Raw genomic sequence first — 27,994 nt, forward strand, 5'->3', positions numbered from 1 at the left:
ACTGATTATACCAAGGATTTTAGAGATCCTCTCCAACTTTAAACTTGTGTAATTTTGGCCAGGCATGGTGGTGCACACCTGTAATCTCAGCAACCCAGGAATCTGAGACAGGAGGATCACAAGTTCAAAGCCTGCCTCAGCAACTTAGCAAGGTCCTAAGCAACTTAGATAGACCGTGTCTCAAGATAAAAAATAAAAATGGCTGGGGAATGTGACTTAGTGGCAAAGTGCCCCTGGGTTCAATCCTCAGTTTTAAGAAAATTTTTAAAGTATAGTTTTATAAAACTTTATGGAGATGCATTTAGAGTCTATGATATCATTAAAATTATTTATGAGAATATAAAATCATCCCCTAAATGCCCAATTATGAATAAGGCTTGTCCATCTTGGTGAAATAGGATGAAATGTTCTACATTATTATACAGTGGGAAATGACTTGTAAATTATTTTTCTGGAGTTAACTCAGGCCTTAAATAAATTTTGAGAGGAGTTATTATCTATACTTAATTATTCTTAAGGAAACCAAGGACATTTGGGGCTCTTGCTAATCCTTTTAAAATAGCAACATAGTTCTTATGGGATTCACTGTTTTTCACTTTCAAATGTTTTTTTTCTGGTGCCACTGTCAAAAATTATGAAATATTAGTTAGCCCCATTCTGACATTTCTTGGTTTCATTACAGCAGGAAACCTGGTACTTAGCATGTAATTATTTTGTCTTTTAAAGAAAGTTGACATTCTGTTTATCAAAAACTGAATTTGTACAATTCAGTTTCTGAAGTTTCCTGTATTTTGAGATTCCCAAGCTGCTTGAAAGCAAAACCCCTCCTAGGGATTTTAAGAGAGACACCATGTGAAATATTCATAGGAAGACACTATGATCTCCTGTTTCCATGCAGGGTTGGGGCGTCAGACATGTCACATTCGTGGACAATGCCAAGATCTCCTATTCCAATCCTGTGAGGCAGCCTCTCTATGAATTCGAAGATTGCCTAGGTGGAGGTAAACCAAAGGCTTTAGCTGCAGCTGACCGGCTCCAGAAAATATTCCCCGGAGTGGTACGTTGATGCTTTTTTGAGACCATCACAGGTTTTTTCCTTCCATCTATAAATGTTTAAAAATCTTGGGGAATGAATACCTATGGTATCAGTTACAGAGAAACAGACACATGTCACTCCCTGACAGGCACTCATCATGTGACCAAGACTGTTACCTCATCTTTGAGCTAGAGATTAAAAAATACAGCAAGACTGGGCATAGTGATGCATGCCTATAAGCCCAGTGACTCTGGAGGCTGAAGCGGGAGGATTGCATGTTCGAGGATAGCCTCAGCAATTTAGTGAGGCTCTAAGCAACTTACAAAACCCTGTCTCAGAATAAAAAATAAAGGGGCCTGGGCATGTAGCTCAGTGGTAAAGCACTTGCCAAGTATATGTGAAGCCCCAAGTTCAATCTCCTATATTACAAAACAGAACAAAACAAAGACCTCTCATATATTCTGGTGAAAATGAAATGAAAAGTATATGAATGAATGTTTTGTAAGTTGTAAAGCATTGTGTAAATTTAATTTGAGTAATTTAGAAGTATGTATATTTTTATATCCTGTGCAGTTCTAAAGGGAATTTATGGTGGTCCCGATGTAGCATATTGTTTTTTTCCTATCACCAGACCTTCTTTGATAGTCACTAAGTATAGGTTTATGAAATTAAATTGAATGCAAGTCTGTGGAGGACAAAAATTGGGTAAAAAGTTGGATTTTCTTTTTTCTAGCTGCTGCTTATTTTTGAGCTACATCATTGGCTTTAGAAACATTAGATAATGAGAGATGTCATTCACCTCATTTGATTCACAATCTTGAGCTTTTTTTTTTTCTTTTTTTGAGGTCATCTAGCTAAGATTCTACATCTTTTTTTAATATTTATTCTTTTTTTGTAGTTGTACACAATAACTTTATTTTATTTATTTTTTTTTATGTGGTGCTGAGGATCAATCCCAAGGCCTTGTACGCGTAAGGCGAGTGCTGTACCGCTGAGCCATAACCCCAGCCCCAAGATTATACATCTTAATGCTTAATCAGTTTATCTGACAGGAGTCAGATTAGGTGTCTTCCAAGCATCTACTTTTACTTAAGATGCCAGAAAGGCTCCCAGCCCTCACCAAAAAAACAAAAACAAAACAAAAAAACCTGTCTTTCCAAAGTTTCTCCATTTAATTGCTCAGTATTGATTCATCTGTTTCAGAAGTCTTTGCTCTAGAAGTCATGTTGATTGTTTTGTTCATTTCACCAGTATCCCTGAGGAATCATTTATTGGGTTTAATTCAACAGTATTGATTGAGTACCCACTGTGTACCCAGCCATGTGCTAGATGCCGAAATAAATAAAATAAGTCACAACCCTGTCCTTGAGGAGGGATAGTAGGTAGGTCTCTGCTGTCACAGTATTACATATCACACAATCCTAACATCTCATTTAACAACATTTATTTCCTACTTATGATTGTGCAGGTTGTTTATGGTTCTGTTGCTAGACTAGGTTGAATTCAGGACTTTTAGTCAGCTTCTGGTCTGAAGTGTGTGGCATTATTTCAAAATGGAGGCTAACAGATTCAGAAAGTCAAGAATCATATGTTTTCTCTTATACTTAGAAGCTAGAAAGAAAAAAAATTTAAGAAGGGACCTCATGAAAACAGAAAGGATATCAGTAGAATTGAAGAAGCAAGATAGGAGGAGGTAGAAGGGGAGAAAAAAGGGAGGAACTGGGAATGAAATTGATCAAATTATGTTACGTGCATGTACAAATATACCACAACAAATCCCACTGTTACATGTGATCATAATGCACTAGTTAAAACAGTAGAGGCTAAAGAGCCACAGTCACCTCAGTCCTGCTGTTCTTATAGTAGAAATAGAAGCCTAAAAGAATTTGCAGCCATCATACCTCCTATAGGCTCAGCTGCATGGCACAGTGCAGGGCCTTTCCTTTCCAGTGCCTAAGCAAGGCTCAGGGTCAAGCCCAGTCAATGGGTTAGTCAGTAGACTCTGCCTTCTCCATGGGAGGTCCTGAAAGTCATGTGGCAAAGGGCTTGGACATGAAATTCTACTAGGGGGAGTAAGGGTGTAGTTGGGAAGAATGATCCAGTCTATCACTGGGGAGGTATTAGGTACTCCCCTCAGGGACCATGGAGACTTGGCTTCGAATCTGAGTTCTGCCACTTGTAAGTTGCCTGAGTTTTGCTTACCTAAATTCTAGCCATTGTCTATGAGCCCATGCAATTCCCTGTTTATTTGTTTAGTTATTCTGTTACTCATTCATTAGGTGTTTATTTAAGGCTTACCTTGTGCAGGGATAAGAGAAATGATGGACATTTCTCACCCCACCCCCTCAGCCCCACAGGGAGTTTATGATAGTTTAGTGGTGGGGAGGGGAATGGTCATTAATAAATAATTTCACAAATATGTACAATATTTTTTAGTTGCAGATGGACACAATACCTTTATTTTATTTATTTTCATGTAGTGCTAAGGATCAAACCTAGTGCCTCACATATGCTAAATGAGCACTCTACCACTGAGTCACAATCCCAGCCCCACAGATAGTTATAATTGTCATAAGTGTATGTATGATTCAAGAGCTCAGTTGCCAGGAGCGTGTGTGGCAGGTTGGCCTGAGCTAGATTAGGGGCTGAGGGTGGAATCAGGGAATCAGATCCTGAAGGGTGAGTGGGAGTAGGCTAAATTAAAGTAGCAGAGCTGTCTGTGAAAAAATCTAAGGCAGGAAAGAGTGTGATGCTTTTGAGGACCGAAAGAAAGCCGGGGTGGCTGAAGCTTAGATGTCAAAGAAGATAAAGGGAGGCTGAGGCAGAAGCAAATGCCAGATTATGCTGGGCCTTAGAGATCAAGTCCAACTTTTCTTGGGAAAATCAGCACACCGAGCAACCAAGCTTCTTTCTTAGCACTTACATTATGTTATCCTGTTTTCCCTGTTGCATTAAGGTGAGGCCAGGGTCCAAGCTTCCAAAACTTTTATTTGGTGCCTTATAAATAATAACTCATCTGAGTATTTGTATAATTTATCAATTCGTGAAAAATTCTTATGAAACTGTATAACTTATTAGTTAACCATAAAGATTTTCTTCATATACTTGATTTAAAGTAGCTTTTTTCATCCAATATATCTTTATCAATCACCTTTCTTACACCAAGCCATGGAGAAAAGACCAGGCCTCCCTGACCAAAGCTTGGCCCTGTCTTCATAGAGCTTATATTCTAGTTGATCACATATATGCTGAATAATTAATTTTTAAAATTATAATGAAAATAGTAAGTATTAAGGAGGATAAGTAGTTAATCTGAGTTAATGAAATACAAAAGAGTGGGCCCTGTACAGGTTTGCTAGGCTAGAGAATGCTTTCTTCAGGCAGTGCCATGTGTCCTGACCTCTGAAGGAATTAATTAAAAGAACAGTTTGAGAGAGGCAGGCGAGAAGCAGAAAGTGGTGGGAGAGGCCAGAGGTCTAGAAGGGCATTCCAGGCAAGAGAAGTAGACTTTTGAAGTTAGCAGATGTATGAAATGCAGACTTCTCAGGCAATCTAATCACCTGGAAATGGTAGAAATCCTGGTTCTATTAATGCAGGATTGCCTCACTTGTTCAATTATTGCAAAATTCTAATCTTGGAACTTGAAGCCTAGTAACATTTGACTTGGAAAAAAAAAGTAGTGGGTGATAGGTCTTTTTTAATTTTAATTTTGACATAATACACTCACAGGAAGGTGCAGTGATACTGTCCTAGGAGGTTGTAAGCACCCATCCCCCAGCCACCCTTGGGTGACAGACCTAGGTGACAGGGTGATGTCAGTGGATGGCTAACTTGGAGAACCTTGAATATATTCTCCCCTAGAACTAGAAAGTCTGACTTTTACTTTTTGCGCTAAAATATCTTTGGCCCAAACTAACCATTTTCTGACCCCAGACCCTCAAGTAACTCAAAGGCCAGATCTTAAGAGCCTCTTTATTTTTTTTTCTGCGTGTGATTCCTTGAGTAATCTCTCTCTCTCTCTTTTTTTTTTTTTTAGTACTGGGGATTGAACTCAGGAGCACTCAACCATTAAGCCACATCCAGCCCTATTTTGTATTTTATTTAGAGACAGGGTCACTGAGTTGCTTAGCACCTCTCTGTTACTCAGGCTGGCTTTGAATTTGCGATCCTCCTGTCTCAGCCTCCCAAGCCACTGGGTTTATAGGCATGCACCACCATGCCTGGCCAAGTAATCCCTTTTCTTTGACTCTCTGATGTAGGTGTCTCATTGAACTTTTCAGGGGGTCTTTAAAATGCTATATAAAATTACATTAAAAGAACTGCTCTACTGCAGATGCTTGTGCCTAATCCTGAGGTTAATTGGATAAGAAAACAATCTTTTATAAATCAAATTATTATTTGATGTCACCATTTTTTAAAGGTGAAACAATAAAATGTAGGCTTTAGGAGCAGACCAAAGGGTTTTTTTTGGTTTTGTTTTGTTTTTTGGGTGGGAGGTAAAAAACAGGGTCTTACACATGCTAGGCTACTACTACTGAGATACACCCTCAGCCCCACACTTGAGGTTTGAAAACCCAGCTCTGGATAACTGCTTCTCATCCTGATAATGACTTGCTTTCTCACCTTAAATAATGTGCTCCTGGGCAAAGTATGTGAACAGCGAATGACTCTTTTTAGACAATAGGCTGTGGAAGATCGTGGGTCCCCACAGAAGGAAATCAAGAACATTTGTCCCAGTTCATTGTCTAGTGGTACTTTCTGTTCAGTGCCAAGCCTGAGGTACCCAAGAAGATAATTCTGTTCTTGCTGAGCTGGTGAAGCAGTGGCAGATACAAGTACAGAGAAGAAGGTCCAGAAAACTGCCTCACCTTCTTCAGCAGCACCTTGAGCCTTTTTTTTTTTAAGCTGCATAAACTTAGGTACCCCTCTGAGATGCTGAGAAGGAAACATCACCAGGGGGCTGTGAACTAGTAGAGATTACAGAGGTCACACAGGGCCAAAAGTCACAGGACCCCAATTATAAGAGTACAAAGACCTCATTGAATATTCTGAGCCTGCAGGTGACAACCCAGAAGGAACATAGAACTAAAGCTAAAACTGTGAAGCTTCTAGAGAAAAGCTCAGTGGTCTTGTGATAGTCAAATATTTCTTAGAACCCAGTAAAGCAGGCTATAAATGAAAAAAAAAAAATTGTTAACTTGGGTTTTGTCAAAATTTAAACTTCTGTTTTTCAACAGACCCCAATTAGAGAATGAAATAACTAGCCAAACTGAGAGTACATATTTGGCAAACAACTTCTACCTAGAATACATGAACAATTACCACTCTATGATAAAATTCAAACTAGCCTTTTTTTTTAAAGGGACAAAAGGCTTGGAGAGGTACTTACTTCACAGTGAAGATCTATGAATGGCCAGTGAACACATGAAAATGCTCAGTATCAATAGTCACCAGGGAAATATAAAATAGGATCATGAAGACATATTATTGTAGAGGTTAGGGATGTAGCTCAGTGATGAACATGAGGTCCTGGTTTCAATCCCCAACACCTGTGTGAATGCGCGGGCACACACACACACACACACACACACACACACAAAAGAAAAGCTGTATCATTATAAACCACTAAAATGATTAAAATTAAGAAGACTTGACAGTGTTAAATGTCAGGCTGTGGAGCAACCAGACACTCTATACTTTCTGGTAAAACAGCCACAAGAAATTCAACATGCACACCTAACAATTACAGTTTCACTTTTCGATAATTTACGTAAGAGAAAGAACATACGTGCACTGAAATACTTATACAGAAATGCCCTTTGCAGCTTTATTCATAATAGCCCAAATCAGGAAATAACCAAGCCAGCAAGTAGAGAATGAATGAAAAAATATGGTACAGTTATACAACAAAAAGGAATGTAATATTGATACTTAACGCTTCATTATGTTGCATGGACAAAGCCAAACATAAGTGAGTATATTTTTAGGATATCATTTATTTCAGATTCTAGAATAGGCAAAACTCAGCTGTCTTTGTTTAGTCATAATGTTGGTAGTTGATATTGGATAAGGAGGGGCACAGGAGAGCATTCCAGGGTTATCGAAGTGTTCCACGTCCTGACAGGTGTATGCAGTGATTACTCTTCAATTTGTCAAAATATGTTGAACTGTCCTTGTGAAATATGGGTATTTCACTTTATATAAATTATACCTCACCCTTGTTATACTTTTGAATCATCTGGGGAGTTTTAGAAAATAATGATGTCTACATCTACTCTCAAAGATTCCAATTTTAACAGTCTGGAGAAAAGCCTGTGATTGGGGGTTTTTAGAACCCTAAGTTATTATGTGCAGCAAAGATGGAAAACCACTGTATTGAAACTTGCTGAATTAAGTTTGTTGAACCTCTGGAGTATGGACCTAAGGAATGGGCTGCTTTGTCAGCTTACTAGCTGAAATTTCAGCCAGTAAAAGTTTATTTCAATTAGTGAAGTTTATATGGCTAAGGATCAGTTATTCAGAAGGTCAGAATGGGTATTGTGTAATTATGTGCCAATCTTGGTGTCATTAAACCTACGCAATAGCTTTTTGGATCACACTCCCACCATTTAACATGCTTTGTCAGTTGTAATATGCCATTAAGTTATTATTGTTATTAGCACTGTAGGTGTTGCTTTCATAATATTTTATTATAGTAATTGGTACAAGGTAAATGCGTGATATCTCATGTTCATAATGAGGTCTTGGTCTTTATGGCAATCTCTTTTTTTAAATGGACTTGTTTGGGAATCTTTTTCTGAAGCTCTTGCTTCCTAGAATCCTTTCCTGCTTTACTTGGAACTCCCTACCCCCTATCTTTTTGGAATCATTGCTGCCCCTCTCTTTAATTCCAGAGATTAGGCTTCAAGTTGAAGACAAGGAATAAATATCTTCAATCTATAAAATAGATTTTCCTTTGTAAAAAGACCTACTTGCTTTGCCCCTGAACTGTTTTTTTCAGGGTGAAGAGTTTTTGCAAATGAACAGAAAAGTTGATGTTTTCACACACTTCCCTGTGGCCAGAGGAATGAGGGGGATTAAGGGTACAGATGGTGACTCTAGAACACTTTCTTTTCTATGAGAAGTTAATGTCCCTGGCTTCATCAGTGTTCACGTGTGGTTCACTGTTAAAATAAGGCAAGAGGGCTGGGGCTGTAGCTCAGTGGTAGAGCACTTGCTTAGCATATGTGAGGCCTTGGTTCAATCCCCCGTACCAGAAAAGGTTCAAGGAAGATTTGCAGCTTGTCTTGATTTTTAAGTGGTGAAAGAGGTGGAAGGCATAGGTAGGGTAAAGAAAAAGCAGAATTACGGTACACAGAAATTTCTAGTTTAAGTGACCACATATATGTGCTGGTAGCTGTGGGGAAATATGGTCTTGAGAACTCACCCGTACCTTTGCCTCAGACATAAATACATTCGAGTGTTTTCCTAGAATGCCAGAGGGTTCAACATGAGCATCCCCATGCCGGGTCATCCAGTGAACTTCTCCAACATCACCCTGGAGCAAGCCCGCAAGGATGTAGAGCAGCTGGAGCAGCTCATTGAAAGCCATGATGTTATCTTCCTGTTGATGGACACCAGGGAAAGCCGGTGGCTTCCTGCAGTCATTGCTGCAAGCAAGAGAAAGGTAGTGTGTGGAACCAGGGGTGCTTGTCCCTGTGACTTAATGCACCACCACCCCAACCTTTCCTCCCCCCAGCAAAGAGGGGTGACATGTGTAACCCTAGAGCCCAGTGCCAAAAGGCTTTCACTACAGATGCTGTTTTTGCTCACTTCATCACCCAAGATAATAGTTAGTGTTTACAGTTTACCTTCCCTCAAGGTCCTTTGAGGTACTCAACACCAGCAGGAATGATACATCTGGGTTCAAATTCGAGCTTCAAGAGGGCAGGAACTTTCACTAATATTTGGTCAGTGACAATTTTAAAGGCCATCAGTAGAGAATAGTGAACTAAATCACAATCCAATACCCATGGTGGAATAGCGTGCAGCCATTCACATTTATGTTTCAAAGAATTCTAATATGGAAAATATCATGCTGTGTTAAATAAGATACAATATTATATATATTTTAGTATCAATTATGTTTAGATATAAACATATACATATAAACATTTCTATATGTCTATCCATCCATTCATCCATCTATCAAGAGAGAAAAGAAATAGGGGAAAGAGAAAGGGGAAAGTTGGGGAGGAAGTAAAAGGGAGAGGAGATAGCAAGAAGAAATGTTTCAAACTCTTACTTGTTTGAACTGTGTATGTTGAGTGATTTTTTTTTCTTTTAGTATGATTTGTTCATACTAAAATAAAGTATTTTTCATACTTTTTATATGATCAGAAATTTGAGAGAGCACATCAAATTATAATTAAGAAAAATTCTTATAGTATAAATGAAAAAAAGATGTCCTTAAAAATCTATGTGGTAAATGAATTATATGATAATGTGAATTATATCTCCATGAAACTGTTATAAAAAAAATCTACATGGAACCAAGTGTGGCGGCATACATCTGTAATCCCAGCGATTTGGGAGATAGAGGCAGGAGAATCACAAGTTTGAGGATAGCCTCAACAACTTAGTGAGACCCTCAGCAACTTAGCGGAACTCTCAAAATAAAAAAATAAAAGGATTCAGGATGTAGTTCAGTGGTAAAGCAATCCTATGTTCAATTCCCAGGACCAAAAAAAAAAAAGAAAAAGAAAAAATCTATGTGATATAATGGTACAAAGAATGGGCCTAAGAACTTGGTTTTACATTTCTGCCTATAAGCTATGTGACTTTGGGCCAGTAATAGAACTAAACTCTCTGACTTCCATTATCCTCATCTAAAATTGGACAATGTTTGTAGGGAGTTTTAAATGAAATGAAATAATTAAAGATAATCACTCTTTAAGTGCCTTATGCTTAATAAACCCTCAGTATTGGGAAGCTTGTAACATCATTGGTTGTCAGAGTCCACTTATACTCCTATGCAAAAAAAAACAATTATAAAATTTAACTAAATATGAAATTAGCCCTGGTTTAAAAAATGTTTCCATTAATTCTCTTATTCCTTGATATCTACAGCTGGTCATCAATGCTGCCTTGGGATTTGACACATTTGTTGTCATGAGACATGGCCTGAAGAAACCAAAGCAGCAGGGAGCCGGGGACCTGTGTCCCAGTCACTCAGTGGCATCTGCTGACCTCCTGGGCTCATCACTTTTTGCCAACATCCCAGGTTACAAACTTGGCTGTTATTTCTGCAATGATGTGGTGGCCCCAGGAGATGTAAGTAAATTTCTTGGTGTTTCCAAAGATTTCCGAAGACCATGTTGTGTAGTAGGGCAGAGAAACAAAGCTCTTTTATTGTTATTTATAAACTGTCTTTCCACAAAGAGAATTCTCCTATTTGGGGGGATGGCATTGTTCCAGGATGAGCCTCAATTGGAATCATCAACTGTCCAGCTCTTCCTCATTCACCAAGAAAAATGCAGCCACAGATAATTTGGAGGGGGATGAGCTCAGTGAGGAAAGTGTAGCCCAGCCTGGTTCCTGACAGCATGCAGTACTTTCTCCTGTACTTATCTTAGTAAAATAAACATTAAACATAGCAAGTCTAAAGATCCAGATGCCAATCCAGACCTTGACACAGTCTCACAGGTGATTCCAAATAAGCCTCCTAGACTCCCTGTGCCTCTGCAGAATGGGAGTGGGGCATAGACTTGTCATTTTTTTTTTTTAAGTTGTAGATGGACACAATACCTTTATTTTATTTATTTGTTTTTTTACATGGTCCTGAGAATCAAACCCTGTGCCTCACACATGCTAGGTGAGTGCTCTATCTCTGAGCCAAAACCCCAGACCAACTTGTCATCTTTTTTTTTTTGTTCAAATTAAAGATTGCTTTTTTAAAAATATTTTTTAGTTGTCAGTGGTTCTTTATTTTATTTATTTAAATGTGGTGCTAAGAATTGAACCCATTGCCTCACACATGCTAGGCAAGCACTCTACCATTGAGCCACCATCCTAGCCCCGATTTGTCATTTTTTAACAAGTGACAGTGCAGGATTCCAAGTAGATGTTAAATTTCTTGTACATAGTCAATAATATTTTAGTATAATTACGCCCAGTGCAATATTTGAGGCCTACTAATACTAAAAATTGTTTGTTTGTATAAAATTCAAATTTAACTGCACATCTCGTATTTTATCTGGCAAGCTAGCAGAAAAAGGAAAAATGCTGGCTGTGTCACCTCACAGCAGAAAGTGGGTCAAGTGTGGAAGTGCTATGAACTGCCAGACCACACTGTGCAAATGTGAGATTCTCTAGCTTGATTGACACCACTGGAATTGGTCTGCAGGAGTGGTCTTTCATCAGAAGAGCTCATAATTTCCAGTGAAGCAAAGCAGAGATGCTTTCTGTATCTACCCACCCTCTATACACACACATTTTCTCCTTCTTTTAAAACTTGTTCTTTAATAATGCATATCTTTTTTTGTGTGTGTGTGACTGGCTTTTATGACCACCTAGTATAAAGAAAAGATGAGCTTTCTCTTATGTGAGGAAGATGGTTCAATGATCTCCATCATGGTATGAGAACATGTGGCTGGTCCTGTCATTTAGTTATTGCCAACAAGAAGAATGCATGGTCCCTTCCACTAAAGTCATGTCCATTCAGAAAGTAAGATTTTCAGAGTCAAAAATTTCTTGACCACCCCTGAATTAGCCCAGAGTTTTTAGATTAGAATTCTTCATTGATTAGAATCAATGAAGGCTTATGTTTGGAGTTAGGCTATAGCAAAGATGCTTGTAGGTAAGTCCTGGAACCACATTAAGGGTGAGGAGGTGTGTACATTTCAAGGGGCATGTAGGAACTGAGACTTGCAAGTTAGCAAACTCCTGTTTCCATCTCTGGGTCACTCAGAAGCATTTGCTTGGTTAGAATGGTAGGACACTTGCCTGTCCAAATTACTCTTCCTTTCTGTGTCTCAACAATGTAACTACCAAGCCCAAGAGATTTGAATTGAGTCAGTGGAAGGAGAGTGCATGGTGCAAATCCACAGTATGAGGCAGCAGAGCCCTCATTTTGCTTGCCATCACCAATCTTTAATTGTTGAGGCTGCTAATCCTTTTCAGAATTATTACCTCATTGAATTAACTGAATTGTGTATTTTGTGTAACTTGATCCTCCCAGAAATGTTGTTATTTGAAGCTGGGTGTTCTCTGCCAACAATGAGCATCTGGTTGTATTTTAAAGCTTTATCGTGGAGGAGCGCCTTGCTCAAACAGAGTTGAGTGGACTAGAACTTCCAGCACGTGTCAATGATTGTTTCTCTGCAGTCAACCAGAGACCGGACCTTGGACCAACAGTGCACAGTGAGTCGTCCAGGACTGGCCATGATTGCAGGAGCCCTGGCAGTAGAATTGATGGTGTCTGTTTTGCAGCATCCAGAAGGGTGAGTTTGCTATTTAGAAATGGTGTTTAAACAAAGCAAGCATTTGTTGGCACTTGATCTTGCTTGACCTATTCTTAATCTGACTTTTCTGAGAATTTTATTATTTTTTCTGTCCTCAAAAACACAAGACTAATAAACAAACAAACAAACAAATAAAAAAAAAAAACAGCCTGGTCCAATTCTTTGGACAGGGAGAACTTGCCATGTGATCTTTGAGGCTATATCTCTTGAGTTATTTGGCAACTATTAATAAGAAAGAATACAAGTTTTGGTAGGGACTCTCGGACACTAGTGTGCTAGTAAGTTTTTATTTTTTCCATCCTTGAACCTTTGTAAGGTGGTACATGAATCACCAATGTTAGAAATTGTATTCAACTGTATATAACAAAGATTCATGTTCAGAAACTTTACCAAATGAGCTTTATCTTTCTTATGCAACAAGAAGTTCAGAGGTGAGCAGTCCAGGGTTAATACAAAGATTCCATTATGCCATCAGAGACTGAAGTTACTTCTTATCATTCACTCAGCCACTCTTAGCTTTCTTTCTCGTGCATGGCAGTTTGTGGTTATGGGATGGATATTGTGCGATCAGTATTACATCTGTGTGCCCATTTAGAAGAAGGAAGCGACCAAAGGATGAATGTTATGGTCATCTGAGTGTGCCCCCTTTTAAAGAGCTTTCCTGAAAGATTAACCTGTTAATTCTAACTCCTAGTTGCAGGGAATACTGATGAATGTAGTTTTGTTTTCTTTTGTTTTGTTGGCTGGGCATATTGCCCCTCTGTATAAAATTATTGTGAGAAGAATGGAGGTTGAACAGACAACCTGTGTATCTTCACATTTTTTTTTTTGAAATGTTACATATTTTAAGTTCCCAAATATATTGTTATATATTTGGTGTTTATATATTTGGTTATATAGTTGGTGTTTAGTTTTATAGAATTTTTTTATTCCCATTTTCGTTGCTTTTCATTTCTTTATCTTCAAACTCTCAGAGTAGGGCATTTTTTCATCTGCCTGAAGAACAATTCCCTTTAGGGTTTTTTTTTTTTGAGAAATACCAGTGACAGACATGGTGGAGCATGGCTGTAATCCAAGTGTCTCAGAAGGCTGAGTCAGGAGGATCCCAAGTTCAAGGCCAGACTTATCAACTTAGCAAGGCAACTTAGCAAGGCAACTTAGTGAGACCTCTCTCAAAAACTAAGAAGAGATGGGGATGTGGTTCAGTGGTATAGCATATCCTGGATTTAATTCCCAGTACCAAAAAGAAAAGAAAAAAGAAATACTAGTGACAAATATATTTCAGGTTTTGTTTGTCTGAAACTGTCTTCATGTTTGAAAGAGGGTTTCTTGTGTTCTATAGAATTCTACATTGGCACTCATTTTCTTTCAGCACTTTGAGAGTATAATTGGATTGTATTTGGTTGCCTTTATCTCTGTTGAGAAGTTAAGGATTTTTCCCATTGCTGCTGTTTTGAGCAATTTGCTTTGCTTCCTTTTGCCTTCCCTGAGTTGCTTCAAGATGATCTTATTGCCTTTGCCTTTCAGAAGTGTGATCATCATACACCATCTTCTGTATTTTTTCTGACTGAGCTTTCTAGTGCCTCATGAACCTGTGGCTTAATGCCTTTCATCTATTGTGGAAAATTCTCAGCCATTATATTAGAAAAATTACTTCTCCCATTCTCTTTTGCCTTGTTTCTCTTGAGACTCCAGTAACATACCAGTTGGAATCATGTGTCTTTCATGGTCTCTTCTGTATTTTCAATCATTTGTCTTTCTTTGCTTCAGTCTAGCTCTTTGCCTTTGGTTGTCTTCCAGTTATGATTCTCTCATCTTTATGTCTCCTGTGTGTAAAACCAACATCATTATCAGATGTTTCAGGGCCAGAATTGCCATTTGACTTTAGTGGGTTTTTTTATACCTTTATTTTATTTATTTATTTATTTATATGTGGTGCTGAGGATGGAATCCAGGGCCTCACACATGCTAGGTAAGCACTCTATCACTGAGCCACAATTGCAGCCTACCATTTGATCTTGTTTTGTATATTTCCTAGTCTTTGCTGAAGATCTGATGTTTGTTCTTTTTGATTCCTTGAGAACATTTAATCCTGTTTTAAGCCTTTAGCAGATATCTCCATTGTTTGTATCTCCTAAGGTTCTGTTCCTGCTGTCTGTTGTTTTTCCTACCTACCTTTTGGTCATGTGTTGTCTTCTTATATACCCATTTCTAAAAACAACAATGATAAAAGTTGTTATTATGGAAAATTCAAACATATATACTAAACCTTCTGTTTACTCCACCTGGTTTAACATCTACCAACACATGTTCAGCCATCATTTATCTACACTGCTATCTGTGTTTTTTTCTTCTTCCTACTGACTTTTTTTTAAAAGCAAATCCAAGATAACAGCATTTTATAAAGTGAATCTTTCTAGTATGCATCTCTACTGTTTTTAGTTGTAAAAACAAAGAATTCCTTGATGTATTCACTTGCCCAATTAATATTGAGACTTCTCAAGCTGGATGCAGTGGTACCTGCTTATAGCCCCAGCTACTTGAGAAGCTGAAGCTTGAACTCAAGAGTTTGGGAACAGCCTGGGCCACTGAGTAAGACCTTTTCTTAAAAAGAGAAAAGAAATTTCTCTAATTCCTTGAATATTTGGAGGATGTTGCAGGGGATTATATCTAGGGCCTTGTGCTTGCTAAGCATATGTTCTACCCCTGAGCTATACCTCTAGCCCCCGTTTGGTTATTTTTGATTGGACATGACATATAAAAATTGTAGAGATGTGATTTACATTTTCTTCTGGAAAACTGCTGGTAAGTTCACTAGCCATCTTAGAATACCTTAATCCATTTAGGAATGGTCTTTTTCTGGTTCACCTTTTCTCTGAGATAGGCCCCAGTGATCCCAACTTTATGTCTGAGATATTTTCCATGATTTTTCCTTATTGGCAAAACTCAGAGTCTAGTTTTCCCCTCCAGCCTCATGAGCCTATTGGTGTCACATTCAACTTGTAATCCTATGGTCATTGCTTTTGGAGGTTGAGAGTTACTTTATGGGAATCCCTCTCTAAGAAGCCTGTTTTACTTTTATGGTCTTCTCTCTTCTCACAAATCTTTGTACTAATTCTTCCCTACCTTGGTATCTTTCTGATTCTTTCAAACAAAGATTTTTATATTTTGTCTACTGTCTTGATCTGTTTTTTGTTACTATAACAAAATACCAAGGCTGGGTAAGTTAAAAAGGACAGAGTTGTTTTGGCTCCTAGTCCTGGAAGACAAGAGTATGGTGTGGGCATCCTTTTGACTTTTGATGAGCATCTTGTGCTACATCACAGCATGGCAGAGAAGAGGGAGGAAAGTGGCACATACAGAAGAGCATGTGTTTGAGAAAGAAAGCAAGGCAGTGACCTTGCTGTATAACCTGCTCTTGTGGTATCTAATCTAGTCCTGTAAAACCAAACTTCCTCCTGCCAGACCTAACCCATTTTTGAGAGAGCCTACCCCAGCTTCTAGTGAGGGTGGAGCCCTATGATCTAATAACCTCTTAAAGGCTCCACCACCTGGATACCATGACAGTGGCAATCACTTCAACCTAACTTTTGACAGGGACAAGCCACATCCAAACCACAGCATCTGCTTTCCTTTTATTCTCTATGGGAGGGTTGGCCATGACCTCTTAGTTCACTAGTGTCACATCAGTTTAAAAATACTTTTAAATTTATTATGACTCATAGTGTTCCAGGCTTATATGAGAGAAGAAAGAAGTGAGTGAGCTTGTGGCTTTTGTTTAACTTGGCCTTGGGCCTTTTAGTATCTATACGTTGAACACATTGTATGTATGTTATATTCCACGTAAAAAAATTCACACAATTGTGGGCTAGACACCTTATCTTCTCCAAGCAAGGAAAAGGTCTTGCTTACAAACAACAGAATTCGTTTTGCCTTAAACACAATGAGACAAAAATTAATTTTAAAAACAGAGTCAGTCATTTAAAAAAACAGAATTAATGAAGAGGAGAGAAAAGGAAAGGAAGCAAAAAGAAATATAGAAATTTAAGATCTCTCAGTACCTGCCTGTGATTGTGCTGTCAGAGTCAGAGATAAGCCAGACTGATGTCAAGCGGGTATCCATACCTGACTCCATTACAAATGCATTATGATTGATTTATTTTTCAAATAATGATTTGGTGCTCGTTTTCTGCTAGGCACTGTTCTAAGCACTTGACAAATATGAACCCATTTAATCCTCGTAGTAAACCAACTAGGAAAGAACAATGATTATTTGTCCTATTTTTGATGGGGAAACTGAGGCACAGGGAGGATAACCAAGTGGCTAAAATTTGGATATCTAATAGGTGGCTCAGCCAGGATTTGGTTCAGCCAGTGTGGCTCCAGAGTATTTTGATCACTGTGCAGTGCTGTCCTCTCTTCTCGGACTGCCTCTCCCGCTGCTTCCTGTTTAGTGGGTGCTTATCTGGCACTCTGCAGCCTCTGGATGTTTGTCCTTAAACCAGGTAGTAACGCAATACAAGAAGGAAAGAAGCAAAAACCTTTTTTTTTTAAGATTTATCTTTCAAAAAATTAAAGATTTAGTTCTCAGAAAGTCAACACAAATTTGAAAGAATTTTCTATTCATTTTGTGACTTAGAGGTTGTCTGCACAGTTGAAAAGATGGCCTCTGTACCATTTTGTTGCCGTATGTAATTAGTATAGAAGTCCTGGAGTTAAATGGAAGTAGGCAGCTTTTTAGTCCTCTCGTGTTTGTCATCTGCCTTAGCTATCCCTGCTGTTTATGTTTATTGCTGCCTTATGGCAGGAAGTATTTGGGATAACATCTTCCAGAGTTAAGCCAGACACAGTGGTGTACTTTGTGTACTTTGCTCCTGTGGTCCCAACTGCTCTGGAGGCTGAGACAGAAAGATTTTTTGGGACCAGGAGTTTGAGGCCGGACTGGGCAAGAAAGTGAGAGCCCATCTCTTAAAAAAAAGAAAGAACAAATGAAAGGAAGAAAGAAAAAAGTGAAATTAAAGTTAGAACGTTTTCCACTTTCAAATTTCAATAGAAAAATGTGCTGTGGTGTTTTATAAGACTATCTCAGAGTAAGGAATTTATGCTTATAAGCTTATTACAAAGCATTGTGCTTGGCAGTTTATCTAACATGCTCCTAATTTATTCATCACAATCTCCTTATTCCTACCTTGTAGACAGTGGACCTGAAGCACACAGAAGCTAAACAATTTGCATGGTGGTCACATGCTCTGGTCTTTCCAACTTCAAACCAAGCATGCTTTTTTTTTTGTTACTCTCTTTTCCTTCTCTCCCCAGGGAAAAGAGGTTTTTGCTAGCTTGTGCTGCTCAGCAAGCTCTTTGGTTACTTTCATGAACCTTACATGAACATCCCTCCCTCCTGCATCATCTCTAGGTGTCCACCATAAATTCTGGTTAACTGAACAGTTATAATTGTTTCCTGTCCCCAGGGGCTACGCCATTGCCAGCAGCAGTGATGATCGCATGAATGAGCCTCCAACCTCTCTTGGGCTTGTACCTCACCAGGTTAGTGATCTGGAAATGAAATCAGGATTCTGGACCTGATCCCTTTGGTGCAAGGGGAACACATGGGAGTCCCTTTACCACTCCACCATCCCAGCCCACTTATCCCACAGCTAGGCTGTCAGTGGGGGAATTTTATAACACCCTCCCCCAAATATACTCCTGCAGTATGCCAGTGAAAAGAAATCAGGAAAAAGCAGCATCAGTATTACTCAGACTCTTCGATGCATTTGGCATGCTGACTAGAGTCCTCATCACAGAGTAAGAAAAGAAGGAACAGGCTTTGGAATCACCCAGTGGTTTAAATCCCAGTCCTGCAGTTATGAAGGTGGCCTTCCTTGACCAACTCATGAAACTTCTTGAAGTCTTAATTCTCACTCTCTCTCTTTTTTTTTAAATATATTTTTTTAGTTACCGATGGATATAATACTGTATTTTATTTATTGATTGATTTTTATGTGGTGTTGAGGATCGAACTCAGTGCCTTACATGTGCTAGGCAAGTGTTCTGCCACTGAGCTACTACCCAAGCCCCTAGTTCTCCTATTTTAAAATATACCTGCCTCATCTGGTAGCTGAAGAGACCAGGGACAGTAGATTGACAGGGCTCAGCAACAAAGTGTATTGAGGGCTCTCAGCAAATGATGCCTGCTATTTGGGCATTATTAGTATTGACTACTTACCCAAATAGACAGCCTTTATGGGCAAGCCTGTTTGTTATTAATATTGACTACTTACCTAAATAGATAGCCTTTATGGGCAAGCCTGGGAAATCCGCTGGAAGTATGTAGTATCACCAAAAAAAGGATGTCTTTTCAGAAATATAAGCCAAAACATCATAAGGAAGGCCTATTCCCTTAGGGAGGAAAAAGAATGAAGCTGTAGGATGAATACTTAGCATTGATGTTGCTGCTTCATTTGTTTCCATGGCCCTTTTCTTGGAGGAATGAAGAGGCTTTCTGGTCTTCTCCTTTGGAAATCATTCCCCTGGCTTTCATGTTGTAGTTCAGCAGTAACTTGCAGAAATCTGCCTTCTTTCAGTGCACTGGTGACAGTGCCCACCAATTTGATGTGCAAGGAGAGACTCACTTGGTTCATGTGTGCTTCTCTCTTCCCCTCAAATACCTACCTCCTGTCAAGGCCAGCTCTATTATTTTCCAAATGAGGGTTAGAATCAGAAGAGGAGAAATGACCTGTCCATGGTCACTGACAGAGTTAGTGAATGAGCTGCAATCTCAAACCTGGCTGGGCATGGTAATGTACTCCTGTAATACCAGTGGCTCAGGAGGCTGAGGCAGGAGGATCGCGAGTTCAAAGCCAATTTCAGCAAAAGTGAGGCCCTAAGCAGCTCAGTGAGACCCTGTCTCTAAATAAAATACAAAATAGAGCTGCGGATGTGGTTCAGTGGTTGAGTGCCCCTGAGTTCATCCCCAGTACCCCAATAAATAAATAAATAAACCCAAACCTGGCACTCTGACCAGTGTTCTTTGAAGGTTTTGTGACTAGAAAGAGCCCTGGTCCCAGCCAAGTATGGTGGCACACACCTGTCATCCCAGCAACTTGGGAGGCTGAGGCAAGAGGATTGCAACTTTAAGGCCAGGCTCAGCAACTCTAGGGAGATAGATCCTGTCATAAAATAAAAAAGACTGGGGATGCAGCCCAGTGGTGAAGCACCCCTGGGTTCAATCCCCAGTACCTCCCCCCACCAAAAAAAGCAAGCTCTAGTCCACACATTGTGGGACTTACCTTGCAGTCTCTACTCCAGTGTTCTTGCACAATGCCACCCACAGTAGGCCTGTCGTTAGGTCTCTTAACATCCCTGAGCCTTCATTTTCCTATCAATTAATCAGATGCTTCACCTTGTGTCCAGGGGTGCATCTGACATGGCCTATAAACCATAAGACACTGGGAAAATGTGACGTTTCCCCCTGACTCACACAAGGTGGCCTTTGTTTGACATGAGCCTTCTGTAGAGAAACCTTTCCAGCAAGACCCAACAGACACTGTAACAGCCATCTATCACAAGGCCACTGACCTGCAGGGCTGACCTCTGCTATTTATGTTCTCATATCTCATTCAGATCTTTCCCATGTTTCCCCCACCCCCTCTTCTGACCTCAAGCTGTGCCCTCATCTCTTTTACAGATTTTTGTGCTGAGAAGGGCCTTAATTAAATTTTCAGTCATGCCCCTGCACTGGTTTCCTTCTTTAAGCCCTTTATGTTAAATTACTGCAGTTGTAGTTTTCTCAGTGCTGAGGCCAGAGGGCAAAACAGTCTCTGTAGAGAAGAGGCCCGTGTCAAAATGCATGTGCCCATGTTTTTCAGGCACTATGGCAACTAATCCCTCTTGGTGTTATTTATCCCCATTGAGCCTGGCAATCGTTTGTCATTCACCAACCCTTCTAGTCCTCTCTCCTCCTTTTCAGATGTCTGAAGGATTATTTTGGTTGTTGGCCATCTCTTCATTTGGCCTTTTCAAAGACTAAAGAATAATGTGGCCATATATGGGAAAAGCTGTGTGTGTGTGTGTGTGTGTGTGTGTGTGTGTGTGAGAGAGAGAGAGAGAGAGAGAGAGAGAGAGAGATTACTTGCTTACATTATTTCAAGTTCCAAACCTTTATTTTTAGCTACATTCTGAAAAAGAAAGTAGAGAAAGAACTTGAAGAAATTAATCTCAGGGTTGCAAGGTCCCCATTTATAGAGTTTAAACAATCCCCCCCCCCCCTTTTTCTTAAGCGGAATGAGTCCATTTATGCAACTATGTTTTGATTAGGGGAACATCGTTTCCACAAAAACAGTGGGTTGTGTTGCAATGTCCTCTTGCACACTCGACTCTCTCCTCCTCCTCCTCCTCCTCCTCCTCCTCCTCCTCCTCCTCCTCCTCCTCCTCCTCTTCCTTGCTCTCCCAGACAAATTATTTCCTGTTGGAGGGGAATTGAGTAAACTCCTTTGTGTACTTTGCATGTAAAGAATGGCCAGTGAGGTTCTCAGGGCTCATTTTTCTCAGTGCCCCAAAGGAGAATATTTATTAATTGGCCCCTGCAGAATGAGATGTAGTAGAAAAGCCAGAGTCATTGGACTGAGAATCACAAGGCCCTCCACCAGCAACTCATTGTGTAACTTGGAGAAAGTTCCATAACTTTTCCTGTGTTCCCCTGGTCTCTGCTCTCTGTGTTGGACCCCGGAGGCCTGAAGATTACTCAGTGTTCCCTCTTTAGAGCCACAGGCAGAATTTGGCACATACAGAGATTGGCCAAGTACAGAAAAGGCTTGATTAGGTCCTGAAATTCAATGAAATTCTTCCTGAAGAAACCTCTTATTGAATTTGAAAACCGTGAAAACCATTTAAGGTGAAAAAATAGGCTTACGGGTCTCTTGGTTTTTTTGGTTTTAGTGTGTTTTGTTTTTCAAGGCTCTGTCCCAGTGTATAAGCAGAAAGCAAGAAGTATAAACTACTTTCTATCTATAAAGAGAGTGATTTAAAAATATCATTTTATTGATATGTGACTGTATATAGATAATCACACAAATGACTATGTGTACTGCTTGATAAATTATCACAAAGTAAACCCACTCCTGCACCCAGCATACAGATTGAAAGCAAATATTATCAAGCATGCTCACAGCTCTCCTCCTGCTTCTCCTGGTTATTGTCGCTATTTCCAACAGAGAGATGGACATCTTGACTCTCATATGACTCTGATCTTTCATATGATTTTGATCTTTCCATAAATGAATTTGTATAGGATGTGCTCCTTGGTCTGCCTTTGTTTGTAGGGACCTTTTTCATTATCATTCTTAGCATAGTAGTATTGTTCTTTCTGCTTTCCATCAACTGGAATCTTTTTTTGGGGAGCGAGGGGCAGAGGACAGGAAAGTGGAGGAAAGGAAGGGAGGGGAGGAGAGGGAGAAAGGGTAGGGGAAGGGAGAAAGGAAGAGAAGGCAGACAGGCAGGCAAGTAAGCTCATTGTCTTCCTGGTTCTTGGGATGATGGCTGAGTTCTTCAAGATCAGATCCTTCCTCTGGTTCTTTTTTAAATTTTTTTTTTTTTTTTAGTTGTAGATGGACACAATATCTTTATTTTGTTTGTTTATTTTTATGTGGTGCTGAGGATAAAACCCAGTGCCTCACATGTGCGAGGTAAGCTCCCTACCGCTGAAACACAACCCCAGCCTTCCTCTGGTTCTTTGTGGGAGGCACACAGTTTAGGAGTTGTAAAACCTACAGGCCACTCCTGATATCTCCGGTAAGTTGGTTTGCAGGGTATTGTGCCATCCTGTGGGCAACACAAGTTCACAGCCTACAGGCCTGCTGATGCTTTGACTGGCTATCATTAGAGCATGGTAAAAACAAAGTGACACCATAGTAGTCATCCAGCATCAAAGTCCTGCTTTTAAGCCACTTTTAGACCACACAGTTCACAGTTTTTGTCTTTGAGTGGAGTGTACTGCTAGTTCTAAAGTACTGATTTAAAAAAAAACACTCTGAGGATATATGCCCTTCCTTTGGGCTTGTATTCACCAGCTCTGAGTTCTCTTGAGCTCTTGAATGATTCTTTCTGTTAGCTTCAGAAAAGTAGAATGAAGCCAAAACTAGGGCAGAACCCTGGGAGGGCTCTGGCCTGGGAAATCTTGGACTACAGTTCATTTGGCCTGTCTGCTATGCCCTGTAAATCCTTGATTTTAGTTTTAATCAGATCTGTTATACTGTACTCAGAAATGCTTATCTCAGTGAGCCTAGGGATATGAATGGACTGTCTGTAGGGGAGGATATTCATAGAGAAGCAGGAAGATCATATTTCCTGAGATGTAGCTCAGGAAAAGGAGTCCCTTCCCGCCTGGGTCTATACCCCTCAGCTTGATGGCCATGGCAGTGACAGGAGAAATGGGTAGTCCACATGTTTCACTGTGTTGGCTGTTAAGGTTTGTGACCTGGTCATCCTGTCAGTCTAGCCAATCATGCCAACAGATGGCTCCCAGACATTCATGGCCATGCACCATTAGGGTCAGAGAAGTTATGTAGGCGACATAAGATCACCCAGTATTTGATTGCATTCACTCTTGGAGTCATCTAAGATGGAAGATGTTCCCCAAGCCATTTGGATGTGGTGGGATCTTGTTTCATCTTGGAGGCTCCTGAATGTAAGGCAGCATCTGGGCAGAAGATCTTGATGGAGTCTGGATTTCAACTTCCTGAGGCCCTAGAAGAGAAGGGATTTACCTTTCCCTGGAGGATAAATCACAGATAATATCACCCAATTCAAAAGCATCTCAGATTGCATCTCTTGTCCCAGGAGTTGGGTCTCACTTTATCCGTGGAAGGATATCACTTTGCTTTATGGATGTTGCTTTATGGACAATACTGTACTATTTGGGAGGTCCCATGAGGTGGTAGCCTAAAGGCTTTGTGATCTTACAGATCTCATTAGAATCCACTTTGCTTCTTAATTTCATATTTATTCTTCCATTTATGACCTCATTTCCCAAAAGACTTGAGGCAGCTCTTGCTGCTTATCACTGTGTGACCTTGGGTAGATTATTTATCCTCTCTGAACCTCACTTTTCTTCCTCTTTACTTTCTTTTCTCTGTTTTCAGTACTGGTGACTGAACCCAGGGTGCTCTATCACTGAGCAACATTCCAGCCCTTTTTATTTTGAGTTGCATGGACTGCCTTGAACTTGTGACCCCTCTGCCTCAGCCTCCCGAGTAGCTGGGATTATAGGCATACACAATGACACCCAGCTTGAACCTCATGCTTATATCTGTAAAATGGAGATAATAACATAATAAGCTCCTAGAATGCATGTATGTATTCGATTATATTTTCTAGGCAATAGCACAGTTCTGGGCACATAAGAGACATTTGGAAATGTTGGTTTTATCATTTTTCTTTCAGTTTTTATTGAAATGGAAGCATTTGTCTCCTAAACAGGAAATTAGGAAGAACCCATGAAACTCTGGAAGCGATGAATGAACTGAGAATAGCTGGAGGATTAGCCCCATTTGCACTAGTTTTCTAAGGATGACCCTGGCTCATTCCCAGCTTGGTTCTGCCCCTCTGTGGCTCTGGTTCAAGGGGAGATGGAAACTGTTATCTGAAAAAAAGGCCTCTGGTGTGGTGTGTGTGCTGGGGCTTTTGCAATTGCTAAACTCTCTATTTTGGCTTTGAATTTGATTAAGACTCTTTTTAACATCCAAGATTGATCTGAAGTTTGGAGCTTGTTTTTATTTATGCAAACTCCAAGCTGTTGGCAGGCCTACTGGTAGCTGGTGTGAAGTGAAAGCAGTAGGGTCCAGTTGCTGAGATGGTAATTTCTCAGAATGGTCAGGCATTTTGGGGTGTTGAATCTCAGCTTCTCATGGAGGCAAGGCAAGGTAGGTTTGGTGCTGAAGCCAATTTTACTGGTTAGGTAAAAACCTTGACTAGTGGGTGGCCCAGAAATGAAGGGCCCATTTTTATTCCTCATCTTTTTTTTTTTGGTACTGGGGACTGAACTCAGGGGTGGGCACTCGACCACTGAGCCACATCCCCAGCCCTATTTTGTATTTTATTTAGAGACAGGGTCTCACTGAGTTGCTTAGTGCCTCGCTTTTGCTGAAGTTGGCTTTGAACTCGCCATCCTCCTTTGAACTCGCCTCAATCTTCCAACCTGCTGGGATTACAGACATGCACCGTGCCTGGCCTGATATTTTTACTTTATATCCAATTGGGGCAAAGTTGACCTAAGAGAATGTGTTCACCCGATAGGGGATAGGTCCTCTAGGTGTTCAATTTTTGTTTTAGTTCTTTTGTTTTAGTTCTTTTCTTTAAGTTCCTCTGGCCTTCTGTCTGTCCCTCCTTTCCATTTTACCTCCTCTTTGTATTTCAGTTTTTCTCCCCCAGGCTTTAGAGCCAGAAAGAACAGAATTCAGATTCCTGGTTTTAGCACTTGGTAGTTGTGAAACCTGGGGCAAGCCATGTCCCTTCCTGGGTCCTGACTTCCTTATCTGGATTGAAGGTCACAGGTTGGTAGCAAGCCAAAATGAGATGCAATGTGTGAAGATAGCCAGGAGCACTAGACAGCAGCTTGATGCTCAGCACCTGTGAGTGCTCTGCCCTCCCCCAGCCATCAAGTTCTGCCTTAATTCAGGACAGGCCTTCCTGCATAGCTTCTAAAGTGAGGGGGGCACAGTTAAGTGCAAGGGAAAGAGGAGAGGAGGAAGAGCGTTAGAGGAGACAGAGGAGAGAAGGGCAGAGGTGAGGGGTTGCTCAGTGAGTCTGAGGAACTGAAAGGCCAATGCGCCCATGATGTGGAGAGTTGGGGGAAACCAGGGGAGAAAGCAGGGCGTGCACAAGCTATTTAAAAGTTTGGACCTTCAGCTCAGAGGAAGGTTTGGCATGATGTGATAAGATCTGGCTGCTGCATGGAGAATAGACTGCAGGAGACATAAGTGACTCTGGAATCATTTAAGCTTAAATTAGAAGACAGCCTGATCCAGGGGTTCCCTTATCTGGAGCCAATTCAAAGTACACATTTCCCAGTCACCCCAGAACCACTGAGTGAAAAACTTCAGGAATTCTAGTCATTGGAGAACCACTGCTAGGGCCTGAGAAAAAGGTTTCTTGGTGGCATCCACAGGACAATGTGCCTAACTCCTGAAGGTAGCACAGACTAACCTTTGGATTTTGTGCTCCTACCTATGCTAGTTGTATTTCCAGCATCCCATCCCCACCCCAGCCCAAACAGGTATTACTACTTGGGCTCCTTGCTACATAGAAGTACACAGGTGCGCCTCATGAAGTCCTGTGTGATCAATGCCTCACGGGCGTTCAACTGAGTACAGCTGGGCAGCTTGCCCAGGACCCCTTTAAAAGCCTTGTGCTGGGCCTTTTTGTCTCCTGTGTTCCGCCTTTTCTCCCACTCATGCTGAGCATCCTGTCTTACGAGCCCTGGAAGTCAAGCTCAGGTATGACACAGTGCCTCTAGTTCATAACAGGGATTCAACTCTGGCTGCTTTTCTCCTTTAGAGCCTTGGGCGAGAGTGGGCTGAGAGCCAAGTGAGCACCTGTAATTGTTTCTTCTAGGCCCTGTCATTTCTAGCTGGATTTTTGGAAGGGGCGGTTTGATTCATTTTTGTTTTTATTATTCAGGTAGTAGCAAAGATGCACAGATTATAGAACTACTTTAGATTGAAAACATTGTTTTTTTTTCCAAGCTGGGAGTGTATAGCTTGGTGGTAAAGTACTTGCTCAGCATATAAGAGGGTCTGGGTTCAAGCCCCAACACCCAAATAAAAGTTTTTCTTCTTAGAATGCTACTTGAGATACTAATGTTGGTGATTATTTGCAAGAAGAGGTATGAGGGAGGGTAGGAGGGACTTTTCATTTGTACCTTTGTGTACTATTTTGAAAAAGAAAAATAAAGATCATAAACTGTTCTTTAACGTTTCCTTTTTCAAAACAACATATACAGTGTGTGTACATGATGGTTAAATATTGATTGGGTGTGTACACTCATACATTGCCACCACAAAAGATGTGGGGAACGTTTTTGTCACCCCAAAATTTCATTTGTACCTCTTCTCATTTCATATTCCCACCCTCAGCCCCAGGCAACTACTGATCCTATTTCCGTATGGGCTGTTTTCATTTCTTCTTTTTTTTCTTTCATTTTTTTCATTTCTTCTTTACATTATTTTATTACATAAAAGCATAATCTAAATTTTAGAAAGTAAATTGTGCAGGGAGACAGACAAGGTTTGACCCCTCACTAGGGCTGTGGGAGTGAAACTGATAGTCCTCCCTCCCCATAGGGAAAGGGGAGAATGGAAGGGGGTGTTGTTTAAGAGGAAGTTGAATGTTTAACTTTTTAAACACTGCAAAATGGAAGTAAATGCACCATGGGAGTGTGGGGTTTTTTTCCTCTTGTTTTTCTGTCATGTGCTTATTGTTTTCAAAGGAAGAGTTAATTTAAAAAAACAAACAAACAAAAAACCACCTTTTTTCCTTTAAGGAGAGATTGACAGCAAATATGGAATATGAAGTAAGCTTTGTACAGTCCTCAGAATCAGAGAATTTACTTTGAGCAGTATCAGGCTTTGGTTCGTATGTGGATGGAGAGGTAACTTAGAAATCACTATATAAAAGCTGTTTGGTGTAAATTTAGTACAGGCTAAACAAGGTGGAACAGTGATGCTATTTTTAGAAAACTGGAAGGAATTTGAGGCTTGACGAAGGCCTGCATTCATTTTTCTGACAGCTTATGTCAGCGGTAGCAAAGCCCTGGAAAGTATAAGGAAGGTAACAAGATAGGAATCACTTGGGACTCTTAGACACAGGTTCTTAGACCTTCTCTCAGACCTTTTGAGTCAAATTTCAGGGATTTTCCTGATGAGACAAGTTTGAAAAACACCAAATAATCATATTCTTTCACATACTTTGTATGCTGCTAAGACAAAGGTCATTGTGAATTTTTCCCCATCCAAACTAAGAACAAACCTTTGTGTCCACACATGCGCACATATGCACACTTACTGGGGCTTGAACTTGCTAAGCAGGTACTCTGCCACTGAGCTACACTCCCCAGCATGGGAGAATTCTTTTAATTTTTTTGATTGTGCCCGGCCCCTCCAAATAGGTGTGAATATATTCATTAGGACTTTTGCATAAGGAACCTGGATTTTACATTGCTTTGGGAACCTGTGTATATCTTAAGTGAGGTGCTAAAATTTTAAGTAGCAACCTCTGCTCTTTAAATTTGTATACATTTCTTCTAAGACTGAGGGAATGCACAGCACATTGTGGAGACGCCACATTTATAATACTAGGGATATAAAAGCATAAATGACTGGGAAGGGTTTCAAATGGCCTGGAAAATGTGACTCATGGTAAGTTAGAATTTTTCTTGTGGTTTTTATTTGGGATGTGTTTTCTCTGT

General features: G+C 40.2%; 1 protein-coding gene across 3 annotated transcripts in view; it reads left to right on the plus strand.

Moving 5' to 3' along the window:
- Positions 1 to 27,994, plus strand: part of Atg7 (autophagy related 7) — a 242,774-nt gene that overhangs the window by 69,437 nt on the left and 145,343 nt on the right. For 2 of the 3 annotated variants that reach the window (XM_027931875.2, XM_027931878.2), the window contains exons 12-16: positions 899 to 1,057; positions 8,508 to 8,702; positions 10,145 to 10,348; positions 12,401 to 12,516; positions 18,006 to 18,081. In XM_027931875.2, the coding sequence (XP_027787676.1) occupies positions 899 to 1,057; positions 8,508 to 8,702; positions 10,145 to 10,348; positions 12,401 to 12,516; positions 18,006 to 18,081 (750 nt within the window). Of the gene's footprint in view, positions 1 to 898; positions 1,058 to 8,507; positions 8,703 to 10,144; positions 10,349 to 12,317; positions 12,517 to 18,005; positions 18,082 to 27,994 lie in introns of those variants that run through there. The other variant, XM_027931879.2, reaches the window with a different exon arrangement.

The sequence above is a fragment of the Marmota flaviventris genome, chromosome 20 (genome assembly GCF_047511675.1).
Source record: "Marmota flaviventris isolate mMarFla1 chromosome 20, mMarFla1.hap1, whole genome shotgun sequence".
In the NCBI taxonomy this organism is placed as follows: Eukaryota; Metazoa; Chordata; class Mammalia; order Rodentia; family Sciuridae; genus Marmota; species Marmota flaviventris.